At 42.2% G+C, this 12,436-nt stretch overlaps 1 protein-coding gene and 1 long non-coding RNA gene across 17 annotated transcripts in view; one reads left to right on the top strand and one right to left on the bottom strand.

Annotated features, from left to right (window-relative positions):
* TRPM3 (transient receptor potential cation channel subfamily M member 3) overlaps positions 1-12,436 on the top strand; it is a 774,831-nt gene that overhangs the window by 685,814 nt on the left and 76,581 nt on the right. For 9 of the 16 annotated variants that reach the window (XM_034646697.1, XM_034646699.1, XM_034646706.1 and 6 more), the window contains 4 exons: positions 78-128; positions 8,689-8,724; positions 8,904-9,044; positions 11,806-11,835. In XM_034646697.1, the coding sequence (XP_034502588.1) occupies positions 78-128; positions 8,689-8,724; positions 8,904-9,044; positions 11,806-11,835 (258 nt within the window). The remainder of the gene's footprint in view (positions 1-77; positions 129-8,688; positions 8,725-8,903; positions 9,045-11,805; positions 11,836-12,436) is intronic. The other 7 variants (XM_034646707.1, XM_034646703.1, XM_019794672.2 and 4 more) reach the window with 1 other exon arrangement.
* LOC117796915 overlaps positions 12,095-12,436 on the bottom strand; it is an 18,171-nt gene continuing 17,829 nt past the window's right edge. The window contains exon 4 of the long non-coding RNA XR_004621619.1: positions 12,095-12,334. This is a non-coding gene — a long non-coding RNA (uncharacterized LOC117796915). The remainder of the gene's footprint in view (positions 12,335-12,436) is intronic.

Genomic DNA, 12,436 nt, shown 5'->3' with positions numbered 1-12,436 from the left:
CCTTCCAGATCCTTCCTGCCTTACCAATGAGAGCCCCTGAGCAGCAAAACCATTTGATTCTTCTTTATTGTTTTCAGAGACATGGGCCTTCAAACACATTGTACCACTTGGTCAGGGATGTCAAAAAGGTAAGAACCCTCTCGACTGCAGGTCGGAGGCCCTGTCTTGACTGCTTCCTGTGATTAGAAAGCACCTCTGTTTTGCATGAGCTGCCAGAGCGGTCCTGTCCCCGCGAGAGCCCTCATTTCAGGACACTGCGTGTGTGTTGCCTTCTAACGATGACATCTCTGCTTAAACGCAGCTGCGGTTTTACCTCCCGTCTCTGTGGTTTTAGATGCTTTCATTGGACATAATGTTTTTGGATAGCAGAACGCGTCATGTTTTTGGATAGCTTTGCGCCATGCTGTGTGGATTTATGCCATTGCCCGCTTTCTTCCTTGTGCCCCTCACTGTTCGGGGAGCTAGTTACCATGCTGGCCGACTAACCAGAGGAGAGTATCTCCATGTACTGCTCCTGCTACCACACATCACTGTCACTTCTAACATCATGCAGAGCGCAGGGAGCACAGCTCAGAAAGTCTCCGAGCATCGGAGACCAAAACACACATGTGCATTCCATTCTTCTAACACTTTATTTTTTCCAGTAGATTTTTTTCACATTCATCATCTAATTGATCGGGATGGGGGGAGATCCCGGAGGTTTGGCTCAAGGAGAATTATTCCTGTTTTACAGATATAGGGGCTGAAATGTAAGGAGGTGAGAACTATAGTATGTGGTTAGGGAAGAAGCAGAATTCAAACTCAGATCCTTTGATTAACAATAATAAAATAGTGCCAAACCTTTAGTGACTACCAGGCATGTGGCACTAACTAAGCCTGCTGTACGTCGCAGCTCATTGCATCTTCATGACAATTCTATGAAGTCAAATTATTATTTTATTATCGTTATTATATAGTATGATTCCCGTTTATAGATGAGAAGGGTGAGGTGCGGGGAAGCTATGCTTAATCTTAGCTAAGTGCTTGCTCTTGTGCCCCATTCAATCTCTCTCGGGGTAACTTCATTCTGAATCCTTGACAGCATTCCCAGAGCCTGCCGTTTTAACTCCAAAGGAGGAAATAGATGGGGGCACTTTTCCCACCCCCTACACACACGTATGCATACTCACCCACCAGTCTATAGCAGTTTTTCACCAACGCCCATAGGACATACTCAGAGAAAGCTACGAAGTAAAGTAAAAAATAGAGTATGATTCCTTTATCTCATATGGAGTCATTGTCTAGAACTTCCCTTAGATGTTTCCCTTGAAAGGTCAGGTAAAGGTCCTGGGGTTGCTTAGAATGTACTTGTGAATCAGCTAAACCTTTGCTCATTATGAGTAAAGGGTACAAAAAACAAACAAAAACTTTTTGTTGGCTCTTGGAAACTTTCCTCTCACCTCTACACAACATAACTAAAGGATTTTTCATCTGTGTGAGTGAGTGAAGCCTGCTGTTCTTTCAAAGCAAGAGAAACAGATGCTGTTCTATCTGTACGTCCAACCCAACCACCATTCTACCAAGATCACATCTTTCCTTGGTCTGCCCCATTTTGAGCCAGAAGCACATTTGCCCTCTACAGAGCCATTTCTCTTACCCTCAAGCCTTCCAATTTTGTGTAATTTATCCTGGCTTAAGATTGCCTGGAAACTGACTAGGGGGAAATATCTCGAAAGATTCAGCGTATACATCTGACGCGTATTCTTTGCCAAGATATTTGTTGCTCATGTACAATAAAATGTCCTGAGGGTTTTTAAATGATAAATAAGATATTTTCCCCTCCCCCATTACCTGAGCTAGTCTGTGTCACTTTCGGAGGGGACAGCTATGGCTTTGTCCCTCGATCTCAGCCACCGGCCAATTCAAGCCTTCAGACAGTCACTGAATCACGTCTACTTCCTTGTTTCTCAATATCTTGCCTGATTTTCAAAGGGTTTTTTTGCAGTTAGATTTCATTGAGTATAGGGGCACCTGGGTGGCACAGCGGTTAAGCTTCTGCCTTCGGCTCAGGGCGTGATCCCGGCGTTATGGGATCAAGCCCCACATGGCTCCTCTGCTATGAGCCTGCTTCTTCCTCTCCCACTCCCCCTGCTTGTTGTTCCCTCTCTCGCTGGCTGTCTCTATCTCTGTCGAATAAATAAATAAAATCTTTAAAAAAAAAAAAAAGATTTCATTGAGTATAAATGATCAAAATCCCTCCTATTAGGTTCTCTTCCTTGTAGGGCTCTGCTTTGCAACATCGCTTTCCCCCTTCTGAAATCCCATTCTTTGCCTCTTACATTTGCTCACGTCACTGCATTAGAAGGCATGTATTTTTAAGGTAGGGGTTTTTTTTAACTTCTTAGCGAAAGGTGTACTTCAAAAGTAATATAAACTAACAAGAGAGACTATGTTGGTAAGGATTTGGGAGGAAGGAGTATTAGGAGCCGTCTTATTTTTCTTTCAAGTGTGATCCAAATACTGGAGCAAAAATATATAAGGATTCATTTATGTACTGATTTAGTAACTGGAAAAGGTGATTGCAAACGACCCAGGATAGTTCTGAACTGGCTTAGGAACAGTTTATCCTTTTACCTGGGAAAAGAGACTGTCAGTAAGGTGGGGAGAATCAGAGCCTGTGTTTTGTTTCTTCCCTTGGGAAAAGAGAGAGACAAGGAAAGCAGACTCCTGTTTCCTTCTATGATAAAGGTGAGCCTCTGACTTGGACAGCAAGAAGGTATAACAGTGGAAGCCAAAGGAGCTGGAAGTCTCTACGTTTTATGTTATGTGGATGAAGGGAGCTAAACATGAGGGGGGAGTTTGTGTTTTCTTAAGATGTAAATGAGAGAGGGGCGCCTGGGTGGCTCAGTTGGTTAAGCATCTGCCTTCGGCTCAGGTCATGATCCCAGGGTCCTGGGACTGAGCCCCACATTGGGCTCCCTGCTCAGTGGGGAACCTGCTTCTCCCTCTCCATCTGCTTCTCCCCATGACTCATGCTCTCTCTCACTCTCACTCTCTCTCAAAAAAAGTAAATCTTAAAAAAAAAAGAAGTAAATGAGAGAAATTAACATTGATGTACGTCTTCCTCGGGTGGTCCCATATGACTTCCAGCAATTTAGGCCAATGCGGTACGCAAAGTCTACAGAAGCTAGGTTTAACATGCTAAGAAAATCTTGGGCAGTTTAAGCAATTCTCAAGATTAAGGAACTTGATAATTATCATGTGCTTTGTGCTTTATGATTGTAGGACTTTACGTTACCTATTAATTGATGTGATCTGTGACAAAAAAATATTAACCAGTAAGTGATAAGCCCTGGTACGAAATGCTACTCCTACGTTAGGAACCTAGTTCTGATCCTTAAACATAGTGTTCGTTGATATGTCTGGAAAATCAAATGCAAGTAACTCTTAGGAACCCAGGGAATGCATTTAGGAATCGTCAGACGGTCCCACATTAACAGCATTATATCTCCAAGTCCAACTCTCCCTGGATATCAACGAACTGACTTTGGAGAACTGAATCTCAAATTATTTGTATCAAGGGAACAATCTAGGAGCAAGGAGGTAAAAAATTGGTTATTCAGCATCAATCAGAGATTTAAAATGATAGAGTCCAGCTCAATTCCCAGAACTGCTTTCCTGCATAAATCCATTGGATGCACAAATGCAACATTAATCCAGAGTGGCCCGAGTCTGTCTGCTTTTCCGCGAAATCTAACTTGCCATTTTTAGAAGCTAACTGTCTGCTCGATTTGTGCCTCTATATGTTTTAAAGTACTAGTTTTTCTTTCTTAACTTAAATGTGGTAACACTTCAGATGACCTGTACCATCATTCCCCACCAAGGGAGGGTGATAGTTGAGTATTATATAGAAATGGTTGTGAAATTATGATATCTTAAAATTCATTCACATGGGAATTAAGACCCAGAGCTTTGGCAGAATGAAAGGGTGGGGGAAGCATTTCAGACACTCTTTGGATAAAGAAAGGACATTTTCATAATCCCATCTGCCAAATTCATGCAGATTTGCAAAAGCATTTTTAATTTTTAAAAGATTTCCTGGTCTATAACCAAGCCGAACATTGTGGGAATGTCCTCTTTTCCACGAACTTTCACCAGAACAGACTTTTGCTCACCCTTCCTTGGTAAACCCAGCACCCAACAGTCATTTTACACCTTAATACATCGGAAGGAAGTAATCTTGTTTTGAAGGCTTGTTGTAAGTTTCTACAAAATGTGTTTCCTGAACAGCTGAAATCTGATAGTGATTATCATGAACTGATTTCTGAAAAAGAGTATATGCAGAAGAGCAGATCCCATACATGCATTTAAACTATTCTTTTAATTAAAAGTCATCTTTAGGATGGCATGGATTAAAGCTTAGCTTCAGAGAAGTAGCTCATGGCATGAGAAAAGGGACAACGTTTTCATGTTGTCATATTGTACCTACTGTTAGAGCCAAGCTTCTCTGTTTCACTCTGTGGATCAAGTTATCGGAGTCACATGGTTTGCCATGTGTGGTTGAGGCATGAAAGGGGACATAAGTGTTCAGGTATTACCAATTACCAAAGTAATTACCAAAAGAGGGAGGAGGGAATAACAGAAACAACAGAAGGAGCATTACTCCAGTGCCGTTGTTGGCTTCCTATTTGAAAAGCACCCAAGCGAAGGAAGACTCTTCCAGAAGGTTTTTGGACATTACCTGTGGCATGTGAGGTGTGCTGTTCACTTTCTCGGCTTTTTCCAAAGGAGGCGGATGTGATGAGCACATCATCCCTGTCCAGCCCTTTACCATCCCTGTCTCTGAGTCCTCAGCTCCTCTAACCACGTTTCAGGGGTGATTAGTAGAAACTACGTCACCTCTCCACATTCTGGACAACAATCTTTGCCCAGTGCCCAGGTAGCATAGAAATAAGAGCAGCCTGCCAGGTAGTGGTCAGACAGCTGTACCTCTAGAAATAGACATGACCTTCGAAGTAACTCTGTTTTCAGAGTGTAAACAGAGGTACAGGGAAAGGAAGTGATCTGCCCATGGTCACAGAGAGGCAGAGCTGGGACCACAGTCCAGCCCACTGCTATTTCCACTGCGGGGTCATACTGTGGGCTGTTCTCTGCGTCTGTGACATCTAAGGTCACAGGTGGCCAAGGCTATTGGCCCAGCACATAAAAGCCCCAGTGTTCCCATCTCCTTCAGAGTTCATCCAGGACACAGTTATCACAAGAGACTGAAATTGTACCCGATTTTATGAATTTTATGAAATCTATTTCTTTCCCCAAAAGATTTCCATTCTTACTAGGAAAAATTGTGAAACTAATTTCCCTTAATTTCTGTGCTTTCAAAGCCTCTGGGGGAGGGGGGGAAACAGATGCAATCAGTCTTGCAGGCTTTCAAACACATTACTTGGTAAAGTAAGCTCTCCCTCCTCCAGATATCACTTTAACAAGGGCATCTGACTCTCTCCTGATTTCCAAATCCTCCGATCTTCTATATGCATTTACATCACCTTATTACACATGTAAGAACAGGCAGGTAAATGCTGGTGGAACCGCCGTTGGCTTTGGTCAGGTGAACATCGCCCCCTGGTGGTCAAACAGAAGGCAGGCCAGTTCCTTTAAGGCCTTTGCTCAAAGCTGGGCAGAACCAACAATGTTCATTGAATCCCTTCTCTGGCTTGAGACCAGATCACGTATAAATCACTTCAAAATAATCAAGATTTACATGAGAAGTTCCTATAAAAAAAAAAAGATTCCAGAACCTTTTTTGGTAAATATAAACCTAACAGCCCTTATGAATAAAATCACTTGCAAAAAAAAAAAAAAAAAAAAAAATATTTTCTTTGCCCCTCTCAATTTTTCTTATTTTGAATTTTACCATTATCACGTTCCTGATAGCCCCCACTCCTACAGACAATCCAAAAACATAATTATTGTCACTCACCATTCGTCTTCAGGCAATATTGGTGTCTTGTTCTTAGAATTCAAACTGATGTTCACACATCGCTGTCTCAAAAGAAAATATATGGGTGTTAGTTTCGCTGTTACTCGTGTGTTTTAAATTTAGAAAATTTTTACAGGATTAAAAATAGGCACAAATTCATAGACTTGCCATGCCTTCCTTTCGATAGGATCACACTAAATCTCATAGGGATTTTTCTGCAGCCTGGTACCTGAGCGTCATAGCCCATAGGGGCCATTGAGTTCCACCCCTTGTACAGGGAAGAAAACCGAGCCCTTGAGGGACACTGGTTGATTTATGAAGGACGGACAGAAAGAAGCCCAGGGCAGTTGATTCCCGGCCAGTGTTTCTTTACCCCACGTACCTCCCAATGCCCAGGAAAATAACACAGAGGCAGGGCCTCCTCTGCCGGTTATCCTTATAGGAGCCAAATACAGAAGACAGGAGGCCGACCCACACATGTCGAGCCTCCCGAGCTCTTCTACTCTTGCAATAAGAGGCCTGCCTAACCGTAGGGTACAGCCCATCGATACAGAAACTCAAAGCCTGGTTCACCTGCCCCCAAACAGTGGAGAAAAGCAGTTGCATGAGGAATATTTTTAAACTCAGTTTCATGTGTATGGAAAGGGCACTACATGAACAGTTACTATCTTAAAACTTTCTCTAAGTTCCCTTTTCTCTGTTTTGGCCACGCTTTGTTTGCATAAAGAGGTCAGGCCAGTTGGCCTTTTCTGACAGCCTGAGGGGAGTTTCCCTCGCCAATTCAGTTAGATTGATGAGCTGGTCCTCAGAAGAGATTGTGAAATTCTGAGCATGGCCAGCCGGAGAATAAGGCCACTTTTATGAAGGGACGTTTCAGTTGGGGTTCTGACGAGCCAAGCCCATCCTCAAGGATGGGAGGGGTTCTATGCCTCAAGTTGCTTCCACTGCAAATGTGACCACCTTCCCACAGTCCCATTGTGCTCATCTGGCTCAAATGAGATCCCTGAGCCTGCTTTGTGCCCCAAGCCAAGGCAGAGGTAGAACCCGACAGGTAGGAACTGGTCAGGAGCAGCAAGCAAGTGTGCAGGGTAGCACTAGGATTTCCAACGCGTAGGCCGATGTGTCAACCGCTATCCTTTCATTCCTACACCACTGAAAATACCAGTAGAGTGATCAGCCTATTTCAAGTCAAATTTCCACAGTGACGTGGGCCTCTCCCAAACACGATGATGCATAGACTGTGGCTAATTGTCTTACTGACAAGAGCACAGTACTGAGAAACCAGAAACTGAGACTTGATCCCAACCACATCAATGAATTTCATTGTTTGACTCATTTGAAGTTTCGCCACAGAAACATCCTGAATGCCTACTACACACTAGTCACTGTAAGAGGCACCGGGAATACCGAGATCAGTAACACCATCAAAGCTGTAGGTTTCATGGAAGGATACAGTGGGCCCCCTTTAACCCAGAATCTTCTTCAAATGGATGCTGTTGACCATAGCAAAGCTGAGTAAGGATAACTGAAAACCTACCCTTAGTTGCGCAAAACAACTGAGGCTGATTTCCTAATGACGATTATTATACACTATGAATTTTCCAGTTCTGCCAGGCGAGCCCACCCGCCCCACCTTATTTAGCACAGACTTGGGTGTGTCTCCGAATCACCTAGAGAGCTAATAAAGCACGTAGAAGCCCATACGTTGAAGCCAGTCCTTTGCACTGCCACCAAGTTCCCCAGGTGATTTTAATGCCACCAAAGTTGGAGAGCCACCACTATGGCTATGGGCCATTTCTGTGAAGTGACAGAAACCTCACACAGCATCGCAGTAGGTCCTCCATTAGGAACAAGAGTAGACAAAGCCCTCACACCTCCCCAAAATATATCTAAGGACGCAGTGCTCCCGGCTTCCTACACAAGGCGGTACCCTTGTCATCATGGTATAGGGGGCGCTCCTGCGTCAGGAAACTAACCAGACAGTGGGTTAATTATTCGCACCCTTTGGAACTGGCGATGCGCTCAGAGCTTCCCCCAGATGGAACCTAGCAGAGCAGGTATTTTCCTTAGAACCTAGAGAGCCCCTTTTTGTTGTAGAAACCAGTAATGAGTTGACAATGATAAAACCTCTTGTGTTTTTGTATCTATATATGCAAGCAGCTAAAACTTATCCTATCACTCCGTTTTTAAGAAACACTATTTGAAAGAAAATATCCAAAACCTCCTTAATTCTGAGAAAATAAATATTCCCTTGATCAAATCTCTCCTCATGCCACCCCCCTTTCTCTTATTTAACCACAAGGAGTGCTCATAAATGACATGGTCCTGACATCCATCCACTGTCCTTTTATGAAAAAGTGCTCATTTTTTTTCATTGTTAATAGAGGTTTGGCCGAGGAGCTCTAAGCATATCGCACTTGATGCAGGCCCTGGTAATAACAATCATGTTCTGGAAGGAGTCTTCATTTAGTGAATGGAAAGAAGTAAATGATCAAGAGAGTGGTAACAAGCCTGGGTCAGGGGCAGAGCAGCGGCGGGGGGGGGCAGGGAACGTCTGGGAACCGAGCTGCTAGCGGCTGGGACTCACAGCATTTGCCATGTCAAGCCTTGTGTTTCTTTCTGCTACACTGGTGTTTTTTCTCCCCAGCTGAAGACTTGAATAAATATTTTGATTTTCTGTTATTGCCGACGATTACTGCATCTTCTTATTTAACTTGTGTCTTCTTTCCAAGCGAGAATATCCAGGTTTCGGTTGGATCTATTTTAAGGTGAATTAATTAACCAGCATAATACTACATTCATGTTTCTTAATTATTTTTTTTTTACTCTAAAATAGTTACAGAACACATGACATAGAATCCCTAGTAAACCATGCTGTCTTTTGGATTTGTGTGTGTGTGTGTGTGTGTGTGTGTGTGTGTGTGTGTGTTTCCTTCTTTCCTGATAGGGGAACCTGCCCCCAGACTACAGAATCAGCCTGATTGACATCGGCCTGGTGATCGAGTACCTGATGGGCGGGGCTTATCGCTGTAACTACACGCGCAAGCGCTTTCGGACACTCTATCACAATCTCTTTGGCCCCAAGAGGGTGAGTTTTGCAGCAAGTTTCGTTTCCTGGACTCTTGGGAGGACTAGGCAGGACACATTTCGGATATGGCTTCGTTATTTCCAAGGGGGAGATCAGATAAGAAGGCAACTGGCCCACCCACCTCTTCCNCCAAACCATTAAAAAAAAAAAAAAAAAAAAAAAAGCAATGTATTGGGTGATACACCCCTTTCTTTTCCTCACTAGGTCCAGTTAAAATCAGAAACTGGCACTGAGAGTGAGCCTTAATGATCGGGGAATAATAATGAAATTCAAATTAATCTTACCTACCTCAGTCGTTTTCAAGGATTTTGGTCTTAGGATCTATTTATACCTTTAAAAAATTATTGAGGACCCCATAAAGCTCTTATCTGTGGGAGTTCTATCTATCGACATTACCATGTTAGAAATTAAAGACTTAATATTTATTAATTAATAATTAATATTAATTCATTTAAAATTAACTGTAAGAAGCACATTACATGTTAACATAAATGACATGTGTATGAAAATAACTATATTTTCAAAAACAAAAATTGGTGTTAAGAGTAGCATTGTTCTACATTTTTTGCATATTTCTGTAATATCTGGCTTAATGGAAGACAGCTAGATTCTCGTATCTACTTCTGCACTCAGTCTTTTGTTGCCAGATGTTTTGGTTGAAATATACAAAGAAAATCTGACTTTACACACACATATATGTATACAAAGGAAGGAGTATTTTAATAATATTTACAGATAATTATAGATTTTTTTTTGATGCTACATACATCAAAACTCAATTGGCAATTTCTTAAAGATTACTTGCAACACAAAATCTGAAATAACTTCAGTGAACTTTTCATACTCTGATACTTTAAAATGCATTGATTGATTTGTGTTTTGTAGGGATCTTGGAACATGGTAGACTGGTCATTGTATAATATTGGTTTGCGGAGTTATGTTGATCTTCTGACAGTTCACACATTTCATTAAACAACTTCAGAAACTCACCTTCATTAATATCACCTCCAATCTCATCAGAAAAGTCTTTAACTTCTCAAAAACTATCCAGGTCATGGGGGAAAGGATACGCAAGCTTTCAAAAATTCTCGTTTTTTTCTCAGGTCTGCTTGGAAAATTTTGTCATTGGCAGCAAATACCATCAGTTATTTTCCTTGAAACGACAGCCCCACTTCGGCCATTTCCAAAAACATCCACCAGTGTCCAAGTCTAAGTAAACCGTAGTTTGTCTGCCAGTCATTCCTTCAAGTCGATTGCCCATGAAACAGTGTGGCCATGATCCAAATAACTGCATGTGTGTCCTCGGGACGACCCGTCCGGGTTCAGCACGTAGCAGATGTGCTTTATGCACACTTCCCATTTCGTCCCTCAAAATAGTCAAAAGACATTTTTTTTAGTATCGAGGGTAGAGATTTAATAAAGTTAATATTTTTTTAGGCCTCATCAAGGACTTCTTAAGTGCAACTGATTTTTTTGTTTGTCTTTAAGCGTCAAGTGCATAACACGGGAATCTAATGACAGCTAGTGAAGTTTGATGCCACGGCCTTCCTCATCCCTGCTAAGGCCCCCAGCAGTTTGACTCACCACTGCCTTTGCACCATCACCGCAAAACCTGAACACGGTGTCAAAACCAAAGAGCATCTTAGTATTATTAGGAAAACATCTTTGACTTCACAGAGCCCCAGAAAGGATCACATAGTTCCTGGACCACATTTTGAGAACTGTTACTCTAGCTGGTGGTGGGCATGATTTTTAATTTTAACAAAGCAGATCTTCTGATGGTGAAAGTATTTGGTGGTGCTTGGAGACCACTTTGGAAACACCAGAAAGTATAAATAAGGGGGGGAAATCACACAAATTTCAAACTGGTGGTCACTTCAGAAGCTAAAAGGGGAAGAAAGGGAGAGAGACTAGGTTCAGGCTATTCCTAATTTTATTTTATTCCAAAATAAAATTTGGAGGAATGGTGAGTGCTATAACCTTATTAGTTACCCGAATGACCTCCAAGATAGCTTTCAACCCATTCTGTAACACTTGAAACACAGAACTGGGATTCCTGCCCCCTGAGATGTAATTTCTTATCTCCACTTGTTAGATATAAATCAAGCTCTGTAATTCGCTGAGTTGCCTTCTCTCTCCTTCTTGGCCTGTGGCTAGTTCGCACATTCCCAGCATGACCAGTGATGCCACTGTATGTACTGACACTTCCCGTGTCATTGAGCACCTTCTGCCGCAGTCAGCACATGCCCCTGTGGCCGCACTCGCCCTTGCTCTACTGGACAGCTACACAGGGACGTGGCTGACGGGAAGCATCTGAACACATACTCTGAATAATATTCCGAGTCTCCAGCTAATAGAGGCCTTTCAGAGGTTTCAGAAACATCTCATGGTTTGACTGAACGTTTCACGGCTCACCCAAGTGCTGGGGGTCATGGAGATGTCAGCCAAGCAGGATGGTTCTGGAAAGATGGAAGAAATTTTGGTCCATAAAAGAGATTACAAACCTGCAGGCTCACTCTTGGACAATCTCGCTATGCCTCTCTGGAGTTCTAATTTTCAGTGATTCACCAAAATCACTAAACGCCTAATTCTCCTAGAATTTCTATAAATGGATTCCTCTTGTGGTGTTTTATTTAGCGAAGTGAATAAATGCTATATGGTACAATAGAGTTCTTCTGTTACCTGGTTAAGATATAATAGGATTCTTTTCTTACCTCTGTAAAGAAAGATCTAACTTTATGTATAACATTTTTTTAAACAGCCCAAAGCCTTGAAACTACTGGGAATGGAGGCAAGTATTTGCCCAAATTATTAATGTCAATTATTCTCTTTATTACACATTTTAAATATATATATATATATGCATATATATGTTCATTTAATTGGTAAGGCTTAGTACATGATTCTAAAATAAGGAAGGGAAATATTTTCTAGTATTGAGGGGGGGCAAGTTACAGTAGCCTTGAAAATTCCACCATGAGGTTACATTAGCCTTACAAGTAAGAAGATAAATCTTATTTGAAATACTAACTTGAAAACCAAGGAAGCGTATAAATTCCAGTAAGTGAAATCTGTTCATGGGTGTTTACAACCGGCAACAGGTCCAAAGTCCAGAAATACTTCACAAATACACCTAAGACGTGTAGAAACTGGAGACAGATCATCAGTTTGCCATTTCCCATCTTTTGTTTGTGTGGGTATTGTCGTTTATGCACCTGCAAGAATAGGATGTCCTTGTCCTTTCAGAGAAAAGGGCAGTGCTATCCATCATGAGGCACAAATAGCCTTACCTGTAGGGGAAAAAAAATGGACAAAAGTGAAAGAAGGGAGGAAGGGAGGTAGGAAGGAGGAGGGAAGGGGAGAGGAGGGGAGGGGGAGGAAGGGAGGGAGGA

Source organism: Ailuropoda melanoleuca, chromosome 17, assembly GCF_002007445.2.
Source record: "Ailuropoda melanoleuca isolate Jingjing chromosome 17, ASM200744v2, whole genome shotgun sequence".
Lineage (NCBI taxonomy): Eukaryota > Metazoa > Chordata > Mammalia > Carnivora > Ursidae > Ailuropoda > Ailuropoda melanoleuca.
The sequence above is the reverse complement of the archived record's forward strand: the minus strand, read 5'-3'. Positions and strand labels throughout refer to the sequence as shown.